General features: G+C 45.8%; 1 protein-coding gene across 1 annotated transcript; it reads left to right on the top strand.

Annotated features, from left to right (window-relative positions):
* The first annotated feature begins 9,393 nt into the window (after nt 1-9,393).
* LOC131210679 (ral guanine nucleotide dissociation stimulator-like 1) lies at nt 9,394-23,094 on the top strand. The gene is made up of 7 exons (XM_058203963.1): nt 9,394-9,866; nt 14,490-14,594; nt 20,147-20,420; nt 20,495-20,621; nt 20,692-21,208; nt 21,275-21,888; nt 21,953-23,094. The coding sequence occupies exons 1-7, from the start codon at nt 9,480-9,482 to the stop codon at nt 22,587-22,589; spliced, it is 2,661 nt and encodes an 886-aa protein (XP_058059946.1). The 5' UTR covers nt 9,394-9,479; the 3' UTR covers nt 22,590-23,094.
* Nucleotides 23,095-23,423: the final 329 nt, after the last annotated feature.

Genomic DNA, 23,423 nt, shown 5'->3' with positions numbered 1-23,423 from the left:
CGGCTCTGAACGTGATATTAAATTTAATTAATTTTTGTGAATTTTTCAAAGCTTTCCCTTTTAGTCGACCTTTACCCTTTTAGTCAATCGATGGTTTGATCCAACAATGGAATGGACACATTTTTAAAGCGAAAATTGTTTGTTCCAGACTTCAACAGACACAAAAAAATCTCCGTTTTCAAATGCATCAATGATGTTGAGAAATAATGTCTAGTTGCTTAGCAAACCAAAAAAATAAAAAAACTAAACAACAAACCAAGTAACTTTTCATCCCACCCGTTGGAAGCGTTACGAGCGTTACACTCGCGGGCGCTTCGTGTTGTCTGACAGCTGACAGTTCGTGCGCAGATCGGGAAGTTGTTTGTATACACACCGAAGCGTCGCGAGTTTTGTTGTTGTTGTTTCGTTGCCGTCGCCCAACGAAGGCACAATGGGAAAAGGCGGTTTTGGTTTATGACCGCTTTGAAAATCTAATGAAAATAATGCTCTAAAAATCGTTTTTCAAAGATGGTTAGCAGAGTTCATTCGAAAGGTAATGAATCCTTTTTTCATATGAAATAATCAAATGTGTACGTATGGCAATGCTTGCACATTTTTATCGGAAATTAGTATAGAAAACCTAAAATATTACAGTTTTTTAACTTTGGTAATGGGGCAAAAAATCGCATTGTTTCGCCTAAAAGAAGCATTAAAATTAAAGTTTAGGTAATTTCCAAACTATTCTCAGTAAGTTTTGCTTGCAAATTCCTTCACATTCGTCCGCTAGGCTTATTGGTCCCCCGATTTAGTTTTTCTGGTATATTTAAGAATTTTTTTATCGTAGAGGAAAACATTAATGACGATATCACGATTGATAATGTGTTTAACCTAGTAGATAATATTGATTTAAATTTGGATGACGGAATATACTAATAAGTATTATATCAAACTTTTAAATAAATGTTCATGGGTTGGTAATGTTCGGATGGTAATAATTATTAGTTGCAAAATTCCCACAAACGCAATGAATAAAACTCCTCAATCATTTCATATCATGTATTACACTCATGCGCAAATTTAAGCAAACTTTCTCAAAAATTGCATTAAAACTTCTTGGTGTGATGCAGATTGCATAATTCAGGCGTTTAACCGAAAACCTTAAAATATCGTAAAAAGCTTATTTATTATACTTGAAGGCGTGTATTACATAAAAATGTTTAATTTAATTGTAATTGTAATTTAATTAATTGTAATTGTAGCAAATGCAATTAAAACACATGCAATTGAATGAACACATGCGTAGAAAACAATAAAGTTGAAAAAAGTCCGCCGATTCTCCCAACCAACAAATATGTCCGCCTTTCCCATACAAATTCCCCACCGTGAAAGGGCACCAGGGCGGGTTGGGGGGTCACCGCCTACCATCATCGTCCTCATCATCAGCGCGCGTGTGCTTAGCGTTTGTGGTGTTTTCGAATGGAAAACGGGTTAGTCGTAAACCGCGTGTCGCTGCGTTCCGTTCGGTCGTCTCGCGGATGTCGTCGAAGACTCGGTGGATTGACGCGCCGGTAAGGTCGGTTCATGGGTCACGGTCTACGGTTGGAAGTGGCACCATGTGGTCATTCCATAATTTAGTGTTTCCTTCCGCGGTGAAAGTGTTGTGGTGCTCTGGTGCCCGTTCCCGAGATTTAGTGTTGTTTAGTGGTCACCCGTTCAGGCCACTCCATCCGCTAATGACACTTAACCACAATAATAATACGATGCAGCGTCCTTCGCTCGCTGGGCCGATGGCTAGTGGTCGCGGTCGCGTATCGTGTTGCTGACCGCGACCATCATAATCATTACCCAGCATCGTCGGTGTTGCGTAAAGTGCAATGTAAACGGCGCTGATCGCGATCCACAAAACATTAACGTCTGTTGCTACGATGTGAAGTGAGACCGACTCACGCGCTCGGCAGGGATGAGATGAGCCGCGTCTCACCTGCTCACCCGATCGTGGCAGTGAACCGTGAAATGTGCGGTTTATTTTTACCCGAAAAAAGAAAAGGAAAAAATCCCCTAAACTGTGGCGTGGCGCGATCTGTTATGTTGTCGGCAGCATAAAACAAACGCGTGCGTCAGACGCCTCCGGCGTGTAGAAAGCATGAAATGAAGTCAATGTTGCGGGCGCCCCTAGGACACACGACGGTTTCTCTTCCGTCGCTAGATTATCATTAAAATCCCATTAAACCCCCAGCACGGGCAGTGCATTTCCGGTGGGGCTGATCGAACTTCCTGAGATTTGAAAATCGACATGTCGCTCCGGTCCGATGGTGCATTGCTTCCTATAAATAGTCGACGGGGATTAGCTTATCCTCGCCAAAGTCTGAGGCTCGGACACCACGTGCTTCGTTCCCGCCGTTCTCGGATGGTTCTTGCTACTGAGAATAGGCTACAGACAAGGCCAAAGGTTAGGGTTAGTGGTTAAGCCAGGCTACAAATAGGTCGGTCAGTTGCCTTTCGCGGGGATGTGCTGCTTCTGATCAATGAAGGATGTTGCTGTTGGGATTATAGAATGAGGACTTTTTTGGGTAAGAAACAAGAGCCACTTTTAGCAAGAGGTAGCGAGGCACCCAAGGTTAAGGATATTCATTCCCGATTGAGTAGGATCAAAAAGGATTGCATTTTTTTAAAGCAAAATCATTTTGCTGAAAGACGTCTCTTCATTAAAAACTGTGAATCTTGCGTTAGTTAACCTGCAAACCTGGTGATTGAAGTTAAAATTGATTAGAGTTCTTAGAATTCTTATTTCACACGCTCCACTTAAAACTGTGATGGAATGAAACGCTGGCTCCCAAATTTTTCACCCAGCACGACCCAGCGAAACCTTTTTGGTTTCTTTTTCCGGCTGCTGTTCTTGGGGGGGTTATTTGAAATTTTTAATGACCCATCCGACTGCCATATTTTATAATTACCACCCGGAAAAACGGTCTTCCCGGTTTCGGTTGCATAATTAAAGAATAACAGATTTCCATGGACCGGGTGTCCATCAAACTGCCCCTTTTTTACGTTCCAAGTCATTCTCAGCCAGGCCGCTTTTCCGGGAGTGATTGGGTTTTCGGGCGCGCGCAAGATTGAAGGCACGTTTCCCACCGCTGGAAATGGGCTCCGTTTGCGGAAAAGAAGCGGTCGCGTGTTGGCCCGTTTTTCCCGTCCAAGGGTGGGCTGGGAGGGTACTCGTTTCCGGGGGACTCTCCAGACAGACAGACACAGGCAGGCACGCGGAAATTCTGTTCCGGAGTTCTCCCGTGCGCAGGTGACATAGCAAACGGTGCACGTTCCGGAGGACACTCTGCGCTGCTGAAGTGGGTCCTCCGGAACCGTATGCTCCGGCCGGTGATGAATGGAACTTGCTTGTCTCCATTGTCACCACAGGCACGGAGGATATTCACGGTCCGTGCACAGTGAAACGATGAAATACGGCCGTCCCTGCCTGTCACCAGTCGGTCGATTTCCGTCATCACTCGTCAGCCTGAGATTGAGCACTTTATTTTAAAGCGCACCGGAAATGATTCCAGCTTACGAGAAAATGGAAGGACCATTGCGAAGCACCATTGGAGACTGATTTGTGGAGTTTTCAGTTGAGTTTTGACGTTCTTTACCATTAAACTGCCAGCTTTAATGTATTCGAAACGATTTTTTAGCGCGAACCGCAGCCAGCACCACCAATTATATGGCCAATGATTTACGCAGCGACGGCTAGGCGGTAGTTACATCGTCGTTGGCGCTGTCGCTGCCTCGCTGCAGAGAGATAGGAGCACCACCGTTTTGGTTTTGGCTGGCGGCCGAGTTACGCGCTCACTGCATCCGCATTCGCCACTCGATTCGCCAGATTCCCAAAAAGGCGACGAAGGAATGACAAGTCGTTACGCAACCCCCAGGCCCGCAGGCTCTGTGCCTGAAGAGGCACTAAAAAGGGAAAATTGTTTGTGATGAAAGTATAAGCCTAGCCCGGTTCATGATACGCTCCGTAGGACGCTGCTTCGGCTGCTGTCTCTGAATGGTACGCTGCACACCTGGCTTCAATGGCTTCCGGAAGGACGCCGATCCGCGTGCAGAAAGTCTCAAAACAATGGCAATCCCTTTCGTAATTTCCTTCTACGATGCTTGGAATTTAAAAGAGCCTTCTTTTTCTTTTGATTTCATTGCCATTAGGCTACGCTCACATTCCTAATCCTGTTTATGGCTACTCAAGTGTGTATAAAAAAGCCATAAAACAATAAATTCTTCTTCCCGTGAGAGGCTCGTACAGCTCTGGACCGACACCGACCGATACCCTTTAACATTCAGTCCGTATGCTGCCACCAACCGGGCCAGTGGGCCAGTATGCAAAATAACCTGTTTTCGCCACTCGAACTTCTTGCTTTAGGCTTGAAACACCTGGATGCTGGACTTGGAGAGTCCAACCGCCATCAGACATCCCAAAACGACACACTCTCGACGACAAACTTTCGCGACTGAACGACAGAAACCAGTTTCGCTCAGAGGTGCCTTTTAAAAATGAAGCCTGGGCGAAGTCTGGGAACTGCCACCAGCGACGACGAAGTTTCTTCTGAGACAACGTGAGGTTTGGAACAAGTCCGGACGAGACCAGCGGGCTCCATCAAGGCTTCTTTGGACTTCGGAGTGAGGGCCCATTTTGTCACACACCAGGAAGCGTGGCCCAGTCCTTCCGAGCCCGAAGCCCCTGTGCCTCTTGCGTCGAGCTCCCAAAATGGGATATGCTGGCGCTTTGGCGTTGCTTTTCTCGGCTTCCCATGGCCACGCCAAGCGCGTCATCCGATTGGAATTCCATTCTGTTTTCCTTCCACCTGCCACCGCGAGGGCCGCGAGAAACATTCCAAGAGTTTTGCTTTACTTTTTGACGGCGGAGCGAAATCTATAAATACACCCCAGAGGCAGACCAGCGAGAGCGCAGCAACTCTCGATGATGATGATGGAACTTTACTTTCGCAGCCGGATCGCACCGAATCGCGCCGAGCCGCGGGGCCGGAAGGAACTACCGGAATAAGTACTCCTACCCGGTCGGTCGATACGCTCACTTTCCGGTGGGTGTCGCGCGCCGGCAGCTGATGAATTGGAGTGGAACGCAGGGCCACGGGCTGCAATCGATTACGGTTGATTAGCTAGACGGACGGGCGACGGGCCGGGTGGCCGGTGAAGTCGGGCCCGTTATAGATCGTTTCGCGTCATGTTTAACCAGGTGAAAGAATGTGGCCTTTTCCAGCTCAACTTCTTCCACACGGCAGGACACACGTGTGTGTGTGTGTTGGGGGGGCGGGAAATCGTCCTGCCACATGCCAACACCACACAGGGCGAAGACGATACGCTGTTGCGTAACGCGTAGTTGGCAGGGGAAAATGATTCCATCCAGGTTCCTGTTTCCACAGGATGCCGACACAGGATGCGGACATGCGTGCATTGCGCGTCGTTGACTTTGGAAATTAGCTTCATTTTATAACATGCATCTCGAGCAAAGCCGGGATAGTCAGTTAGAGCGATCCGGATGTTAACTACCATAACAAAAGCAACAGAAACGATTTAAAAGGCCTTAACCAATTGCAATTGACCGCAGAAGGCCTACACCGTCGGGGGACCGTAAATTGAAACAGAATGGCCCACATGAAGACGGCCTAACGGCTCGAAGACGATGAGAGATTTTAGTCTCGTTGTCGTCGATATAAAAGCTAGCCAAATAGCTGGTTCCTCATTTTTTTATTTATTTATTAATTTCTTTTTTAATTTAAACTTTATTTGTCATAAATGCTTGATGATATAAGAGAACAGAGATATTACACATTGAGATTGCAATTATTTAATATGGCTAAGGTATCAAAATGATTGATTTGAAAGTGTTTCGATTTAAATCTATTTAAATTCTATGTTATGTTACTTGGCATTGAGTCATTTTATCCTACTCTCGATTTTTTTGGTGGATATTGCGTCTATTGATTAGGACTTCTTTTAGTTTGATAATTTCGAACGTTAGTCTTTGCGCCCCAGCAAGGCTTAGGACAAGATTCGTTAGAATTCTCCATTGTAAATTAAAGATCATTTTGAGAATTTTTTTCAATCGGATTCGTATTGACTGAAAGTTAGTTTTGGAGCATTGCGACCACAGAGAAGAGGCATTGGGTGAAAGTTTAATTTTAATTTTCTGTTGATTAATGGCTTAAGCAGTTTGATGAGTATGTCTAGTTTTTTATGTGACATTTTGCTTGATGTGAGAAAACCATGATGTAGTTTAACTATCTATAATGATATTTTGTCCAGGTAGGGGCAACTCGCTCACTGAATTTATCTGGACAAAAGCCTGAAATTTCGAGGGATTGATTTTTATCTTCTCCAGTTATTGTAATAATTTTTAAAAGAATTTACGAGTTTTTGTAGGTTCCTAATCGTTGTTTTGGTTATCTTCCTTGTTGATAGAATCGGGCTGTATCGTCAGGGCTCTTGTTTTTTGGTACGTCGGATGTGAATGTATTATAGAGGGATGAACCAAGGGTCATTTCCTTGTGGGACACCTGCTGGACCATTAAAAGATGCAGAGAACGTGTTGTTGACAAGTACATGATATCTTCTATTGTTGAAATAACAAATTAATTAAGTGGCAAATTAAGCTTACGTTACTCATTTTATAGAATTTATTCTTCTTTTGACTTTTACGATACAAACTATATGTCGACTTTTGGGGCGACCCAAGAGCCGCACTTCGCAGAGGAACGCCGTCACACAGCAGCGGGGACCTATTCCCGTCCGTGACGTGTTTCGAAACACATACGAGATGCGGGCTTAGTCAGCCATCCGATTGGTTTGCTCATAATTTACCGAGTAAACAACGCCAGCACCAACATGCGTTGGTTCTATTGTTTCGAACCCGAGCCTGTGACGCAGCAGGAAAATTGCGAAAATATTATACCAAAAGCAGGTGCCTCTGCGATCGATCACGTGGCCGAGCGATGCTGGGTGTTCTTTGTGTGGCTTTTGGACAAACTATTGCTTCGTATAAATTAGTCGCACTATCCGCAGAAAAGACTTGAGAAGTGGCCATTATCTTCGCGGTGCACGATACTACACTTTAAAATATGGCATATTTTAAAACGAGGCACTTCTTTCGCTTTGTTGTGAGTTTGTATCCAACTGTCTGGCGAAATCTTTGCCAAATAAGCTAACTTTCTTGCTGATGGCTACGAGTCGAGCACATTAAAACGTTTCGCAATAGATTTGCCTAGAGAAGGGAGTAGAAAAAGGACTCAGGACTCTGCAAGGAAACGCAGAGCTGGCAGAGGCGGGAGGAGTCGTTTGGCATGCTCCGGACCATGCTTCCGGACACAATAAATCCTGTTTGTTTGGGAGATTGGACCGCGGACCGACCATGTTATTGCCAAGTCCCGTGTTTTGTCTGGTACGCCGTCGTTCGTTTTGCTTTTCCAGCCAAGCGCTGCACGGAACCGAAGCCAAGAGCGTCTTGTAAACGTCCTACTAGAAACACCCGCCCTTCGGGGGATGGTGGAAAATGGTCGTTCGGTTCAAGCAAGTCCCGCCAGTCCCATACGGGAGACTCTGGGAAGGCAAAAGTGCACTAGCGCACACTAGCTGAGGTTGAACGACTCCTAGCCAACAGCCGCTGGGTTCCTCTTTCGCCGACAAAGACTTGTAAGAGATATCAACCCAGGCAGGAGACAGGATGCGACAGTGTGGGGTTTGCGGGTGTAGGCAAACATCGCAATCCTTCTCCATTCGGCTTCTCGTTCAACGCATCGGGTCCCCGGGTTGGAGTAGCAGATATTCGAACGGGAGTGGAGTCGCTGCAGTGGACTGCGTGTGCTGGCGAGAATTTAATTACGATGTCGATAGCACGGTCCACCGGGAAAGGGAAATGACTGGGGAAATACTGTTATCGTAGTAAATATAGTTTTTCAATTCCGCTCCACGGTACTGAGCGAACCGGCCTAGACCCCGGGTGAGAGTGCTGACAGACGTTGCGTTGGAACATCTGTCCATCGACCGGTGCTCTGGTTGGAACAGCTGATACCGAACGCCGAACAAGCCTGTAATTTACATAAGTCTATTAGTAAATTTTGTTTGGTGTTATCTGTTCTCGTTTCTGCCTTGAATCTTTGATGCTTATTGATTTGGTTTATTTTTATTAGCTTAATCCGATGCGGAGTTCGGACGTAGTAACGTCAGTCGCTTGATTTTTTCCAAACATTTTAACGAATCAGTCTTCAATTAAACTGACTGATATGGTGTGATGGTATTTTAGCTCAGCGAATGTGCTTTACTCTTAATAATTTCTTGTTGGTGTTACTATGGAACTGTGAACTGTAACTATAAAGTGGACGAGATCTAACGAATAAACATTCTTGGGGAAGACCTGCTGGCTTGCCGTTGCCAGGAGGTAGGCCCCTTAAAAAACCGTTTCATGTTTGTTGTTGAGCTTCAACATTGATCGCAGGTGATCGGTGATCACCCGTCCATGCCACATCTGACCTCGATGTCGACTACTGCTCGGAAGCTGTTTAGATTCGGAAATAAACAAACAAACGGGTCTTCTAGGCATCAGGAGCAACCTCGTTCAGATCGTGCACTGAAAAAGAGTGCAACTTCAGCAGGAGAATGTTTATGGACTTGGCTTCCGTTGTGTGTGTGTTTTGGCTTGGCGTCACGTGTTGACCACTAGGGGAAGTGCCCATAAGTAAACTCAAGAGTGACCAACAATCCACCCGATCCAGCTGCTGCGTGTTAATTTAACGGCGGCATTACTCATCAGAAGTTTTGTTGTGGGCCCCTAGGCCCTAGGCGGCCCTTTTTAGTGGCCGTTATCCATCGATCAATGATGTCAGTGTGGGTCTAAACGCCAGCAGCCTTGCCTTCATACCGTTGGTGCTGGTGCTGGTAATTCTCACGGGTGTGAAGCGTGTTCGGGGTGTTTCGAATGATTCATCACTCGTCACGGACGAAAGGCCCTCAAATGGAGTACTGCGCCTTTCATCAGGTGCGCGGTCACGAGGAAACCACATCAGAACTGGGAGTTCGGTGGCAGTGTTGCCAGCTGTGTATAAAATGCTGTTCTCACTAGTCGTTCGTCGTCTAATCTCTTCCCCACTAAACACAAACAGCCAGCTACAGTGAAATGAGTGATGCGCTAGAATGTGGACTCCGCAGGCGCTCTAATTGCTCGGAATTGAGACGTGTCTGAGCGAGGTTAAGCCTCATGGACGATCGTAATTAACGGGGAAACGAACGGCTAAAACCTACGGAGGAGTTCACCGAGCCGGGTCAATTGGAGAAGATTGGAGTTCCGACGGACGGACAAACGAGGTGCCCTTTTCCGGTGTTCCGTGTAGCATCTAGAAGGGTTTTCGCGAATGTCTCGAGTGATGTGCTTCAAGTGCGGACCCGAAGCAACCTGATCACCGACCGACCGACCGACCGAGAGAGAGAGAGAGCGTGCGCAAATGTTTTGCCCGAGCAACGAAACGCTCCAGAATCTGACGGAAAAGACGAAGCTATTGGCCCACAAATGCACCCAACAGATCCGGGCGGCCGGTGCCGGTGGTGGTCCTACTACCGCGGTGCCATCAAGCAGCGATCAGGAAGCGGCTCATAGTACTACTACTACCCAGAGTACTAGTGTCGATCAGCAGCAACAGCGATCTTCGAACGATGCGAAACCTGCCGGAGCGGTTAGTTCTCCGCCAGATGGCGCTGGCGGTGGAAAGGGTTCGCTGAGGTGCTTCTGCTCGTGCAAGGGAACGTTCAGCAAGATCATGGGCAAAAAGTATGCGGCCGGTAAACCGACGCCCGACGGACACAGCCAGCGCACCACCAGGTGGTATGTGAAGGTAATACAGATGGCAGCTTGGCAGCGGTGCTGATAGGGACCTTAACGAGGTTAAGCGAGTCTCGTCGGTCTATTAAACCAGGGTTAAGTATTTGGAGCATCCGTAGGTATTTGGAGGGTGCGCTCACGTCACCTTGCTTGTGGATTGATTGAATCTGGCACACCGCACGGAATGTGCTTGGAAGCTGATGATATCTGCCGGCTTGATCAATCCACAGCCGACCTCTTCAGCCGATGTACGATCGCGTTTGCTCAGACGACTTGAACACATGGGGTCGTTTTGTTTTTTTAAATCAAAGTTCATCCACTCGACTCGATGTGGCGATGTTTTCCTGTCTGCGTTGCTTGTCTTTCTTAACGATCCGTAAACACATTAGGGTAATTGCTCACCAAACATGCCGTAAATCTTCCTCTGCTCTATCGGGTGTACACGAACAGCAATGGAAGTAATTTTTGTTTCGTCGGGCGATGTGACGACAGAAGTGATAATATGCAGAGACGATAGTACTACAACTTCCGTCACTAAGCCAAGTCAGTGGTCGCTCCCCTTTATTTGTCGTAGCCAAGCCTAGACACTGACATAACCTCAACCGCCGGCGGCCGACCCAAAGCCTGGACTATCTCTCTCTCTCTCTTCCTTCTCTCACAAGAATGTACCGTATTTTTCCGTGTATAACGCGCACCTTTTTTCCAATTGTTTTAGCACTAAACTCTGGGTGAGCGGTATACAAGGGGAGTAAAAATTTTGTCTCCTCTGAACATACAAATGTGCCCTTTTAGGTACATATTTTATGGTATTATTGAATAACTTTTGAAATGAAACATTTGTTAGGAATATAATTATCCACACAATATTGTTACATATAATATATACCTAAATTTGGGGGTCTTCTATCTTATATTCTGTCAAATAAGTACCGGGAATTTGTGATTAAATAAAAAAGCTTTATTTGATTTTCGATTTTTTTGTTGCGTAATGTTGCTACATATGTCACTCACTTATGTTGAAAATTTCGGCTATTTTTAAAGCTCAGTTAATTTTTTACAGCTTTTTTGCGTGAAAGAGTTTTGTTTGCAGTTTTGTGACCACGAAGCGGTAATTTGAGTTTTGGAAACAATAAAAAGCCATAGGGGACCAGATTTGGTCAATACGGTGGCTTTGGCATAATTAGGTAGTAGTTTTTGGCCAAAAATTCGCACACAAGCAACGATCTTAAACTTCGTATGCACGTGGTCTGTTCAAAAAATTTCACGACATTTGGGTTTCATTTTTGAATTTCACGTTTGTGGCGGATTGCTTCGCGCAAATTGCGCATAACTTGCAAGTAATATTCGTTATTGACCGTTCTATCTATCGGCAACAACTAATGTGGCACCACGACCTTGTAATTGAAGAAAACTGTAAGCGAAACTGTTCACATTCGACCAAACTTTGCTTTTCGACGTTTACATCTTCTCGGCCCTGTGAGAAATTTTACCGATACCGCGATACCACCGATAAGCTTGGTGTTTTTGGTCTTAATAGCTTCACCATTAGCCACAATCAACATTTTGAATGCGTCCGCGCTCTTAATTTCGTTTTCTACACAAAATTTGATATAGATTCCTTGCCATCCATTTTTTGGAAGAAAAAAAATCGCCGATGGGCCAAGACACGAGCACAGTGAAACAGCTGTCAAAGATTAAGTGATAATTTAAAATGACCGAACTTTTCACCATAAGTCACTGACATGTGTAGCAATCTAACGCCACAAAATAATCGAAAATCGGATTAGGCATTTTTTTTTAATCACAAATTTCCGGATCCTTTAATGTCACAATGTACCTCTTCAGAGAGCGACAATGAGGAGTACATTGAACAGCAATTAGAGAAAATCAATTTGTCAGACAGCAGTGAATCTGAGTTTGAAGATTATTATGAAATATAAAATACTAGTATGTCTTTTGCAATGTATACGCATTTTATCTTTAGTCTACTTTAGAATATTTAAAGAACATTTAGAATAATACATTATTATCTTTTGATATTTGAAAAATGTATAACAAAAAACTTCTTTCCCAATTTTTTTCTTTTAAAATATGGGTGCGCGTTATACACGGAAAAATACGGTACGTTTCATTGTTTCGCTTAGTTTCGTGACGTGACTCATGGCGCGTGATGTTCTCAATTGCTGTAAGCGCTTTGCTCTGATGGATGGACACCCGGTCCGACTCTGAAATGGGTCTGTAGTTCAACTCGCGACGTAACCCCACACTTTGCTTATCGCTCGTCGGGCCGGTCGTGTCGCAGGGCAACTCTTTCAAACAATAACAAAACTGTGTTCCGGTTTTGAAGACTGGCTTTACTGAGTGTCAACTGGGAAGAGTGGGGAACCAGACTTAGCGTGTTGGAATAGACCATTACTTCCCAACTTCGCTGGTGCCATCAATTGAGGTCCGATTCCCGATTCCGAAGTACTGGAAGTTTCTGGAACACGATCTCCTAGACTCTTTCGGACAGTATGATTACAATACAAACTCCGAAAGCCCTTCTCGTCGTCTTGTCATCTGCAGTAGGGCGTTCTTGATTAGGAAACCCGATAAATATATAGCGCTGGCCACAACGAACAGTTGTGCGGTCTTTGACCTCCGAATTCCAATCCAAGCAAGCACATCCCAAGGAACGCCCCAAAGCGGGCGAAGAAAAGTAGCCTCGCGTTCCAGTTTATTGAGTCGGGTTTTCCGTCGTTCCGACCGCACCCATTCGTCTCGGGCCCGGCTGAATCGTGAATGGCGTGTCAAAGTGTCACGGTTCACTGCAGCAGCAGCTCCCCTGAACGAAGCGCCCAGCATGACCCCCGCCTAATAGCTGACGCGGGGACCATCCGATTCCTCTGGCAGTCCTCCGGCACCGCCAGATAATCCTCCGCCATTTTGCGTACCAGTGTACCCCGTGGAACCCAACAACAGAGTAGGGCAACTTACCGGCTCATCCGCTGAAGGTGTCTCGTCTACTGTTGGACCTTGCCCGGTTGTTGGTGAATATTCATGAGCCCGCCTCAAGTCCAGCCTCGGGGCACAGTGGACCGTCTTAGCGCTAAACGACGCTATTCCTGCAGGAGGACACCCCATTGTTAACCCGTTTCCGGTCGGATTTGACAATCGTAGGGATTTTTTGTTCCTCCGCCGTAACCAATTCTCCAACCGTCGGGACGGCCATTCACGCTGCTCACGTGGTGTGACCGCGCGTAATTTCGTCCAAAGCGTGTCGTGTACGCCGAAGCTCCATTGTTTCTTTTCCTACTGCTTTCAATTAACGGCCGGCAATGGTGCACATTGTTTGTGTCCCGACGAACCAAGATGAGCCGCTACCCTGGTGATGGTCTTGAACTTGACCCTCAGCGTGGTTTTTTATGGCTACTCCTTCCCGCTGCTCGTTTAATTTGCTAAATTTCACAACTGCGCAACCACAAGATGACTCACCGTGGTGGTGAAGAATTCAAATATTCATCGTTGCCACTAACAAAAACCAGCCAATTGTCCCTGGGGGATACGCTTGGCTAGGATCGGCAGTAACTCAAGCGCAGGTTACTACGTGTGGTTTGTATTGGGGTGTTCAATAAGTTCGTTCGGTCGGTAATAAAGGAGTTGTGAAGTTTCATTGCAATCGATCACATAATTCTTTTATTATAAGTCAGTTAGTATCGACGCGTCACAAGTATATTTTACAATGGAAAAAAATTAAGTATTTGCCAGTGATTGAATTATTATTTTTAGATCGCATAAAATCAAAGTAAATTTTTTAAGCGAATGTTGAAAGTGTATAAGGACTCTTCGCCTTTAATTAGAAAATAAAAAGCGGCGTTTCTGAGTTTAAACGTGGTTGTAGTAGCCTTCAAGGCGATCCATGATAAGAACGCAAAAAGAGACATAACACCTGAAATCGTAGAAAAAATACAGTATATTGTATTGGAAAATTGTCGAATCACTGAAAGAGATTAAGTTCGAGGTCTAGCCATCTCATTGAGCAGTATAACCAATATTTTGACTAAAGTATTGGGTTTCAGAAAGCTGTTTTAAAATGGAACAATGCACCAGATCACAAGAACAATTTGAAAATTGCAAAAATCCATGAAATCAATTTCGAGTTGTTGCATTATCCACTTTATTCACCAGATTTGTCCCCTAGCGACTTTCATATGTTTTTAGACACACAAAAATCATGCGTGAAAAGCGTTTTTCACCAAGTGATGACGTCATAACAGCTGCGGAAGCGTATTTTGAAGGCGTTCCAGTTTTTCACTTCAGTGATGGAATTCTTAAATTGTAGTGTCGTAGGATCAAGTACATTGATATTCAGGGAGGCTATACTATAAGGCTATAACGAAGTGAATTTCAAACCATAAAAATGTATTTTTCTTATCGAGGCAAAGAACTTATTGAACAGCCTAGTAATAGTTTTCGTTTCCATCGTTTTCTGTCGACACACTCTATATTAATCGAAGAAGGCGTTGCTCTCGCACTCCTGACAGTTCGGGGTACTGGGTTAATTTTATAAATAGCAGCAGCACTTGTAGCCTGTCCCGGGTAAAGACATCACGATTTTATGGAAACCGTTTTTCTTCTCTCTACCATTTCTTTCCAGCAGCCCACCTGGCGGTTGTGGGGCGAAGAGCGCGAAGAGAACGCCATCTACACGGTCTACCTGAAGAAGGTGCGCTACCACCGGCCAACACCCAGTGCCAGCAGTGTAAGTACCGCCCGAGTCTACCCTCCATACTATCAGAGTGGTCACCACCAGAGCAGAGTCTAATCAGGTCACCAGACGTCCCGTTAGTCATCTCATTTTCGTGTCAGACCGCAGCCTTCGACCGAACAAACGGGGACCGAACCATTGGTGCTGTGTGCTTGCCAAACACCCCGGCAGACCTGGGTTCGAGGTTGATGCTCTTCTGCTCCCCGGCCACATCCTTGCTGGCCCGACTCTTTCTGGCTGGCTTTCGCTGCCAATCGATCGGGTTCGGTGTGCACCACAGAAAGGATGTCCGCCTCAAAGATGGGATTTTTTTCTTCTTCGCTGGAGCACGCAAGAGATAAATGGTGTTTTTCGATGGCCGACGGAACGCAAAGGGCCCTTGTTGACTTCCACTGCAAACGGCGCTCGAAACCGCAAGTAGGCTGCTTCCAATGGGGGGGAAAAATGGCCGGCCAAATGTCACTCCTGGCCGGAGAGCCATCGAGGACCGGATGCACTCGATGGGCTCTAGCAGGCAGCCAGGCACACTGCTAATGACATTTTGCTGAGCTCCAGAGCGCGAAGTTCGAGTTGACTGTAATTTGGTTTGCTGCTGCCGCTACTGGCTTCGTTGACCCTCGCAGATTGTTGTTCGTTTGAATATTATTAAAATCATATTAAACGTTAATAGCAGCTACTAATGGAAAATACGATACAAATGATGGTTTCTGAACTTTATCCATAAATAGTCACTGGAGGGCTAAGGACTGTAACATATAAAGATGTTCTGACATCCGGCACGGAATTAACACAGCCTACACGATAGAAATGTCAGATTACCTACTTACTTACTTATCCGGCTAAAAATGATTTTAACTAAAGAATTATAGTTAAATTTTAAAATCTTTTTCTTTTAAGCTCTACTTTTTATTTTAAGTAACTCTAGATTAGCTTTTAGTTTAGCAAGAAACCTTTCCTCAGGCCTTTCTGACAACAATGTAGGTTTAATTTTTGGACCGTGTCTTGAAACACCATTTTGATGATAGCTAAAATGATTTATTTTTGTTTTTAGATAACAAAAATAAATAATTTTAGCTCGTATTTTTGTGATACGTTTTTATTTTGGTAAAGCAATTCAGTGATAGCGACCCTTTTTATGGGATGGGTCACGAGAGTTTTCAAACCATGTAGCATACGATCAATCGATCTGTTCGGCTTCGCAATTGAACTGCCATTAGCAAATGGCAGTTGGTGGTTGATTGATGGTCTGTTGATGCGAAAGTATATTATCATTTTGTATGGCAACTGTTTCGGACAAGAAACCGTTTTTGTTCGAAAACATACGTCTGCCCTAAAACAAAGTGGAAAGATTTAAAATTCTTCTCCAACTAATTCGATTACCAACCGACGGATACGGATGGACGGGCTCTCTGCTCTAGCGCCCTACTAAAGTGTGTTGTGCAATAATGCTTCCCGATTGAAATCTTTGATGCCGAATCGTTCCCGCCATTTCTCGCACCGCCTAAAACCCTTGGCAAATCGAATTAGATACAATCGTCCGGGCGAAGGGCTGTCCGGCCCCGGCACTGTATTTTTGCCATTGAGAACGTGGGAACCCCACCAGAGCACGTGGGGCGTGGTGGTGGACCGTTGCATAATGTGTCATCCATCACGGGGGCCCCCCTGGCTCGTTAGGGCCGGCCGACCCGTTCGATAATCCAGCAAATTAAGCCCCGTGTCTCTCGGAATGTTTGCAAACAGACTGGAGGGCCATGTTTTTTTTTGCAAAAAGCTAGTTCCGCCTCGGGCACACTCGAGCCTCTCAGTGGATATTAATGAATGAATTGGAAACCATGGCCGGCCGGCCGGTGACACATGGGGCCTGTGGAGCAATACAGACCCATGGGAACACGTGGTGCTGCACCATGCAAATGCAATAGCGCACCGATGTTTAAGCGGTGTCTATCGGAGGGCATTTGTAAAACAATACACACAACAAAGGCACCGTTCTAGGGCCCGGGATCTCGCGGGGTGATTGGGCAGGGAAAATCGATAATGCCCCCATCATTTGCATACAAAATTGATTGAGGCGCCCTACGCTGTTGGGACATCAGCGGATGACGAATTGTAGTTTTGTTATGTTGTTTTCTTTTTGTCACTGTTCTTGTCCCATCTAGGTTGTGGTTCTTTGTGGTGTGCTGTGCACACTATCGTGTGTTTTCCCTTCGCCCATTCCAATGGCAATCAGTAATGGGTTCTGAACCTAGCGGCGAGGCCGCCGGAGAGTGACTCACCTGTGTTTATGGGGCCTATTTTATAGCTCGGAGCGCTCGGAAAACGGAAACGGAAAACGCATTAAAAATCCAGCAGCTAATGAGATTGCAAGCGTTGGATAATTTAATGATTTTTTTTTTCGTTGTGACTCAGATATAAAGTTTCAAATGCTGTTCAGAATGATTATTTCGCAGCTTAAACTTCAGTTGACCTATTGGCCAAATCAGTGATTTGATTTCACCAACGGAGCAGTTCAAAAATCGTTCAAAACAAATCGACTTGTTCTTCCCAAAACCAATAAACTTCACACATGTTTTCAAGTTCGCATTTTTAAACGGTAAACGGAAATGGATTTTGAATTATTAGGTTGCCCAAAAAAGAATTCGACGTTTTTTATGTGAATTTCAAAACTGTATTTAAGATGTTCCGATGGTCCGATTTATATCAAATATGCACCGTTTTGTTGTAAAATTTGCTGTATTTTCAAGTGCAACGTAATATTTGTAATGCCTGCCGTGTAGGATTTTTGGTCGTTACTGGCGAAAAACTCGAGCAATCTTTTTTCACAATCCTTTGTTGATCTCAATTTTTCATCGATCAGGAAGTTTTGTAATGCGCGAAAAAAGGTGTATCAATCGCTTGGTGCAATATTCGGACTATATGGAGGATACCTTAAAACTTCCCAACGAAGCTCCCGGACTTTCTGGCGAGCTACTAAAAGCATGCGTAAAATTTTGCTGTTCTGGTGGAACACAACACTTCTTCTGTTGGCCAATTCTGGTCGTTGCTGGTCATTTGCCGGCTTCGGACGGTGTAGTTGTTGACAGTAGAAGTCTGAATTTATTGTTTGTTCACACGAAAGCAACTCATAATAAACGGTTCCTTTCAAGTCCCACCATATACCCAGTAGAACCTTCCTGGCCGTAAGTCCTGGTTTGGTCAACGGCTAAGCTGCTTCACCACGCTTAGACCACGATCGTTTTCACACAGTTCCGTCGTATGTAACCAATTCCTCATCCCCAGTACGCATCCGTTTAAGAAATAGGTTGATTTTTTCCGTTTGGCCAAAGTTACGCAAATGGAAATTCGATCCACAAGATTTTTAGTGTTATTTTTTAGTGATTAGTGGCACCGAAACATCGAGCATCTTTGTGAATTCAACTTTGCGCAAATGACCTAAACATATTATATTGTTAATCTTTAGGTCCTGATCGATGCTCTGATTACTAACATGCTGATCAACTGATTGATTATTTATGTGATTTTATCGAAATTTGCGACGTTGGGTCTGTCTGTGCGAGATGCATCTTTAACATAAAAAATAACCAAAGCGGGTTAAGGAAAGCGAAAATGCACTTTACTAGCTGTTGGAGTTTCGGAACCACAAACACCATTCAAAAATTCAACAGCCATAACCGAACAAAAACTGTAAAATGTACCGAATGTTCTTTTCGTTAACCTCTATTGTTAGCAACCAACAAACGAATGGAACAACATAGGACAATGCAATCATTTTTTAAGGTGTAAAGTATCAGCTTTAAAACGAGCGTAAACTTAAAACTGTACGATCGATGCTTCACGAGATATCGATCACTAAAGGCATCTATCGTGAGAAACGTCGATTTCTTTTTAGCCAACCTAATATGAACCTTTTTTAACAAACATTATGCCCTGAAATATATTGAATAGATAGATGGATACTAGATACTAATAGATTGAAAATAAATTAGTAAAAAGTAAAGCGGAGAGGACAACTCACTGTGGGACAAAGGCGGTCATAAATCAACTTCAGTCATCAAAGAAACTGACGGTTTTAGTTATATTAGCCTAAAATAGATAAATTATCTATGACAAATTCGAATTTTTAGCCCTTCATGTTGCGTAGATTCCGAGAAATCATTTGTGAAAGTCGAAAGAGTGATAAAAATGGTTCTTTAAAACCAACTTTTATCATCTACTTTAACGCGATCGTTAGCACAGTTCTGCAACGGTAATATAACAATATTATATATCATTCGAAAGGTAATGAATTCTTCTTTGAAATAATGAAAAGTTTACGTTTTGCATTGCTAGTTCACTTTTTTCGGGAATTAGTATAAAAAAGTAGGAAAAAAACAGTTTTTCAACTTTGGTAATGCAACAAAAAAATGTATCGTGTTGTACAGCCTAGACGAGACATTACAATTAAAGTTTAAACAATTTTAAACATTTCCTGTAAGTTTCATTTGCCGATTCCTGCCGAATGTTACACAAATTCTTATTTTCAGAAAACAATTCCTGATGCATGAGGGGGCGCCCGGTCTTATGTAGTATATGAAGTGGCCATACAAAACATATTGGCCTTATGCCTTTTCTATTATTTAGATAAGTTAAGTGTTATCGGTGATCACGGATCAATCAAGTATGCGTTGCCGCATTTGAAGTGCAACGCCTGCTGAGTGATGGTAATATCTTAATTGTAAAGATACATCTAAAAAACTTTTAAGGCCCCCACACACCGGGAACGTTACGTACGTTTCGACGCGACGCTTTTTCGGACCTTTCACACCGGTTACGAACGGCGGCGACAGGCAACGGAAAAGTCTTTCGCCCTCTCGTTCGGGCGAAAACAATTAGACATCTTGGGTAGTTAAAAAATAATCGAAGATTACTCATTTGACGTTTTTTTTGTATCACAAGCATGCAAAATAATTTTAACTTAATTATTACTTGTAATACAAACACAAATTCATCATGAAACTATTTTAATTCTCGCACCAAAAATTCAATGTGTCTTGATCTTCCAAATACAAACACAAATAATCTGTCAAAACACAAGACTTCGCCCCACTCACCCAAAAACCAAGTATACGAACCTTGGCCAAAGTTTTTAAGCGACACAAAAGGAGCGTTGTCTTTTCATACAGATTCGTCGTCGCCGTACGAAGTTTTCGTCGACGCCGGTGTGAAGGGTCCCATAGAATCCCATACGAGACAACGCGTCGTTCGCTACGCTACTTTCATTTCATTTCATTTCATTTTGGTGTGCAAAGGCCTTTAGGGCTTTATAGTTGGTTTAAAGTACCTGCTAAGGTACATAAAGTATTGGCTCATGCTGGGGATATAATACTATATACCCCTGTATCACTAGGTTGTCTGGGAGAAGAAGCTTTAGAAGCTCGGCATAAATGTTTTAGACAAGATAGGACAAGTTTAAAAGACACATTCATTCGGGCAATACATAGCAGCAATTATTATAGTATTAATAATAACTAATTTGAAAATTCACCCCGTTTTACTCTCCCCATCCGCAGCAAGACTCCGATGACGAAATCTCGCACCTGGAGTGGGAAACGGTCCGCGTGAGGTTCGTGAAGGCGGCGACCCTCGCCCGCCTGGTCGACGCACTCGCCACCGACGACGGTGAGCTCGAGAGCACGTTCGTGAACGTTTTCCTCAACACCTACCGCACGTTCGCGCAGCCCGAGAAGGTGCTGGATCTGTTGCTCGAGCGATACGAGAAGCTGCACAGCGAACCGGGCCTGTTGCAGCCGGAGTCACTGTCCGATCAGCACAAGAAAACTCTAGGTATGGGTGTGTGGGCGAGTGGGCGAGTGGGCGAGTGACTCGTGGCACATGCTAATCCGCTGTCCTTTCTACAGTCTCCGTTCTCCACGTGTGGCTCGATGGGTTCCCCGAGGATTGGGAGACGGACAATCTGCAACGGCTGCTAGCATTCACCTCAAAGCGTTTGCCAAAATCGGAAATTCACGTTAAAGCTTTAAATAGGTGAGTTCGGGGAGGGCCCCTCCCCATGTCCGGAACGACGACGACGCTAATCTTCCCGCCCTGCTTCTAGGTTTACGCATAGGTTAGACAAGTACAGTAGAATACCACCGCCGTTGCCATGGTCCAACGATTATCACGATTTCACCGACCAGTTCGGTGGCCTGTGCCTGACGCCGGCCTTCCGCGGCCCCCCGTCGCACCTGCTGCACTCGTACCGCTTTCCCAACATTCCGGTCAAGCACTTCGCCGAGCAGCTGACCCGCATGGACATGGAGCTGTTCAAGCGGCTCATCCCGCACCAGTGTCTCGGGGCGATCTGGTCGAACCGGGACAAGCACGAGTGTGGCTCGGTGCTGGCCACCGTCACGCAGTTCAACGCCGTCTCGTTTCGCGTCATCTCCAGCATACTGATCGAGCCACGGCTGAAGCCCCAGGAGCGGGCGCTGCTCATCTCGACCTGGATCGACATCGCGCAGGAGCTGCGGCTGCTGAAGAATTTCTCCTCACTGAAGGCGATCATTTCGGGCCTGCAGTCGAACGCCGTCTATCGCCTATCGAAGACGTGGGCCGTACTGCCGAGGGATAAGGTAAGACCGGGCACCGAGACCCGATAGAAAATGGATCCTTAATGATTCGCTTGCGATTCTTTGTAGCTGGAGCTGTACAACGAGCTGGCAAGGATATTCTCGGAGGACAACAACGCTTGGGCGCAGCGAGAGGTGCTGATGCGCGAGGGAACGGCCAAGTTTGCCGACACCGTCGGTGAGAACGATCGGCACCTGCAGAAGGTTTTCCAGAAGCAGAACACCCTGATCAGCCACGGGACGATCCCGTACCTGGGCACCTTTCTGACCGATCTGACGATGATCCACGCGGCGATACCGGACACCCTGCAGGACGCGCTGATCAACTTCGACAAGCGGCGCAAGGAGTTCGAAGTGTTGGCGCAGATCAAGCTGCTGCAGGGTGCCGCCAACACGTACCACCTGCCGGACGATCCGCTATTCGATCGGTGGTTCGCCTCGTTGCTGGTGCTGGACGAGCGGGAGGCTCACACGCTCAGCTGCTCACTCGAACCGGCCCCGGAGATGGTGGCCAAACGTCCACCACCGGCCCACCACGGCTCGGGAGCGGCTTCGGGAGCGAGCAGTAACGGTGCGGCCGGGGGCACTCCGGGACACAAGAAGAGTGACTCCATTGCGTCGAACTCGAGCAGTGGGGCAGGGTCTCAGTTCTACTGTGATATTAACAGCACGTCCAACGCGAGGTAATGGAACGGGCCCGCGACTCTGAGAATTCAGTGCCTGAACTTACGAATTTTTGTTTTGTAGCTACAGCTCACGGAACAATTCGCTCGATCGTGACGCCACACCACCGAACGCGTCGATCCTGTCGGCCGCCAGCAGTGTGTCGTCGCTGTCGATGGACTCCACCACGTCCAGCAGCCAGCGGTCGACCCATCCGAGCCAGAACGGGGGCATCGGCGGCATCCGCACGCCTCAGTCGGCCCGGCACAACAACAGTACGGCCTCGGGCAAGAGTGCCAACGGCGGCCATCACGAGACGCCGATCATTAACGGGCAGCTGGTGCAGAGCTCGCCGCTCAAGTCGGGCAGCTCGCCCGACTTCTACATCATCAAGGTGACGTACGAGACGGACCAGGTCGAGCTGGACGGGATCGTGCTGTACAAGAGCATCATGCTGGCGAACAACGAGCGCACGCCGCAAGTCATACGCAACGCCATGCTGAAGCTGGGGCTCGAGGGCGACCCGGACCGCTACACGCTTGCGCAGGTACTCCCGGACAAGGAGTTGCTGCTGCCGAACAACGCCAACGTGTACTACGCCGTCAACACGGCGTACAATTTGAATTTTATTCTCCGACCGAAAAAGGATGCCACCGCCAATCCTGCTCCCGGGCTCGGTGCTACTGCTGCTGCTGCTACTGCGGCCAGCGTTCGTCCTTAAGGAACCGACGGCGACGGCGAGGCGACATTTTGTACATTTCTTTTAACGCCTAACGAGAGACACCGACGTTGTTGCTTGTTTTTAACCTCCAACCAACCTAACCGGACGGCACCAATATTATGTCGAATATGTTTTCTGCTTCGAAACCACCGCGTCGAACCCCGTTTTTATTTAATTTTCTGTTGCTTCATAGTTCGCCGCGAATCGTTGTTGTAAATTGTGACACTGGTCGGGAACTGGGGTAGACAAACGTAATACATTCTAACGGACGCCCGCTGGTGTTAGAGCGAGCGAAATACTTACAAATTTACCACAACACAACAACCTAGGACTAACTCGGAAGAGTATTTGATACTAGCGAGCCTGCAGGCCCCCGGGTGCCCTTTTACGCGAATGGCCGAGTGTTGTCGACGATTGTGAAAACTTTACACCTGGGGGGGGGAGGTAGCTTCCTGGGCAGGGTACTAAATGTTTCTGACTCTATACAACAGAAAAACAAAACCAACTAGGGACGAGCGGGCGAATATCGCGCGCGTACAATAAGTATTTTATTAGTGTCTAATAAACGGAAAACACGGTACTCAAAGTCACATCCTTCGGTGTGTTTCTTGTCCTTTTTTGGGGTTTCGTTTAAACCAAATGCAGTTGAAACATTTATTCGAAAGGCTCATTCATTTCAGTTATTTACAGGGTATTCCATCACGATCCAACTATTAAGCCGTTTTAGTAATAAATCAATTTATGCTAAAACAGTGGGCTGAAATTGTAGCCCTCTTTATTGAAAATAATCGTTCAACTGTGAAGACTGTGGAAAACTTCTGTGGTGCTATTTGA

Source organism: Anopheles bellator, chromosome 1, assembly GCF_943735745.2.
Source record: "Anopheles bellator chromosome 1, idAnoBellAS_SP24_06.2, whole genome shotgun sequence".
Classification (NCBI taxonomy): Eukaryota; Metazoa; Arthropoda; class Insecta; order Diptera; family Culicidae; genus Anopheles; species Anopheles bellator.
This window is presented reverse-complemented; position numbering and strand designations above follow the sequence as displayed.

Bases quoted from the DNA above. Each gene is read 5' to 3' on its own strand.
- LOC131210679 (XM_058203963.1), top strand. From the start codon at position 9,480: ATGTTTTGCCCGAGCAACGAAACGCTCCAGAATCTGACGGAAAAGACG. The intron at 9,867-14,489 runs GTAATACAGATG...ATTTCTTTCCAG, and splicing joins CCACCAGGTGGTATGTGAAG to CAGCCCACCTGGCGGTTGTG. The intron at 14,595-20,146 runs GTAAGTACCGCC...CCCCATCCGCAG, and splicing joins CAACACCCAGTGCCAGCAGT to CAAGACTCCGATGACGAAAT.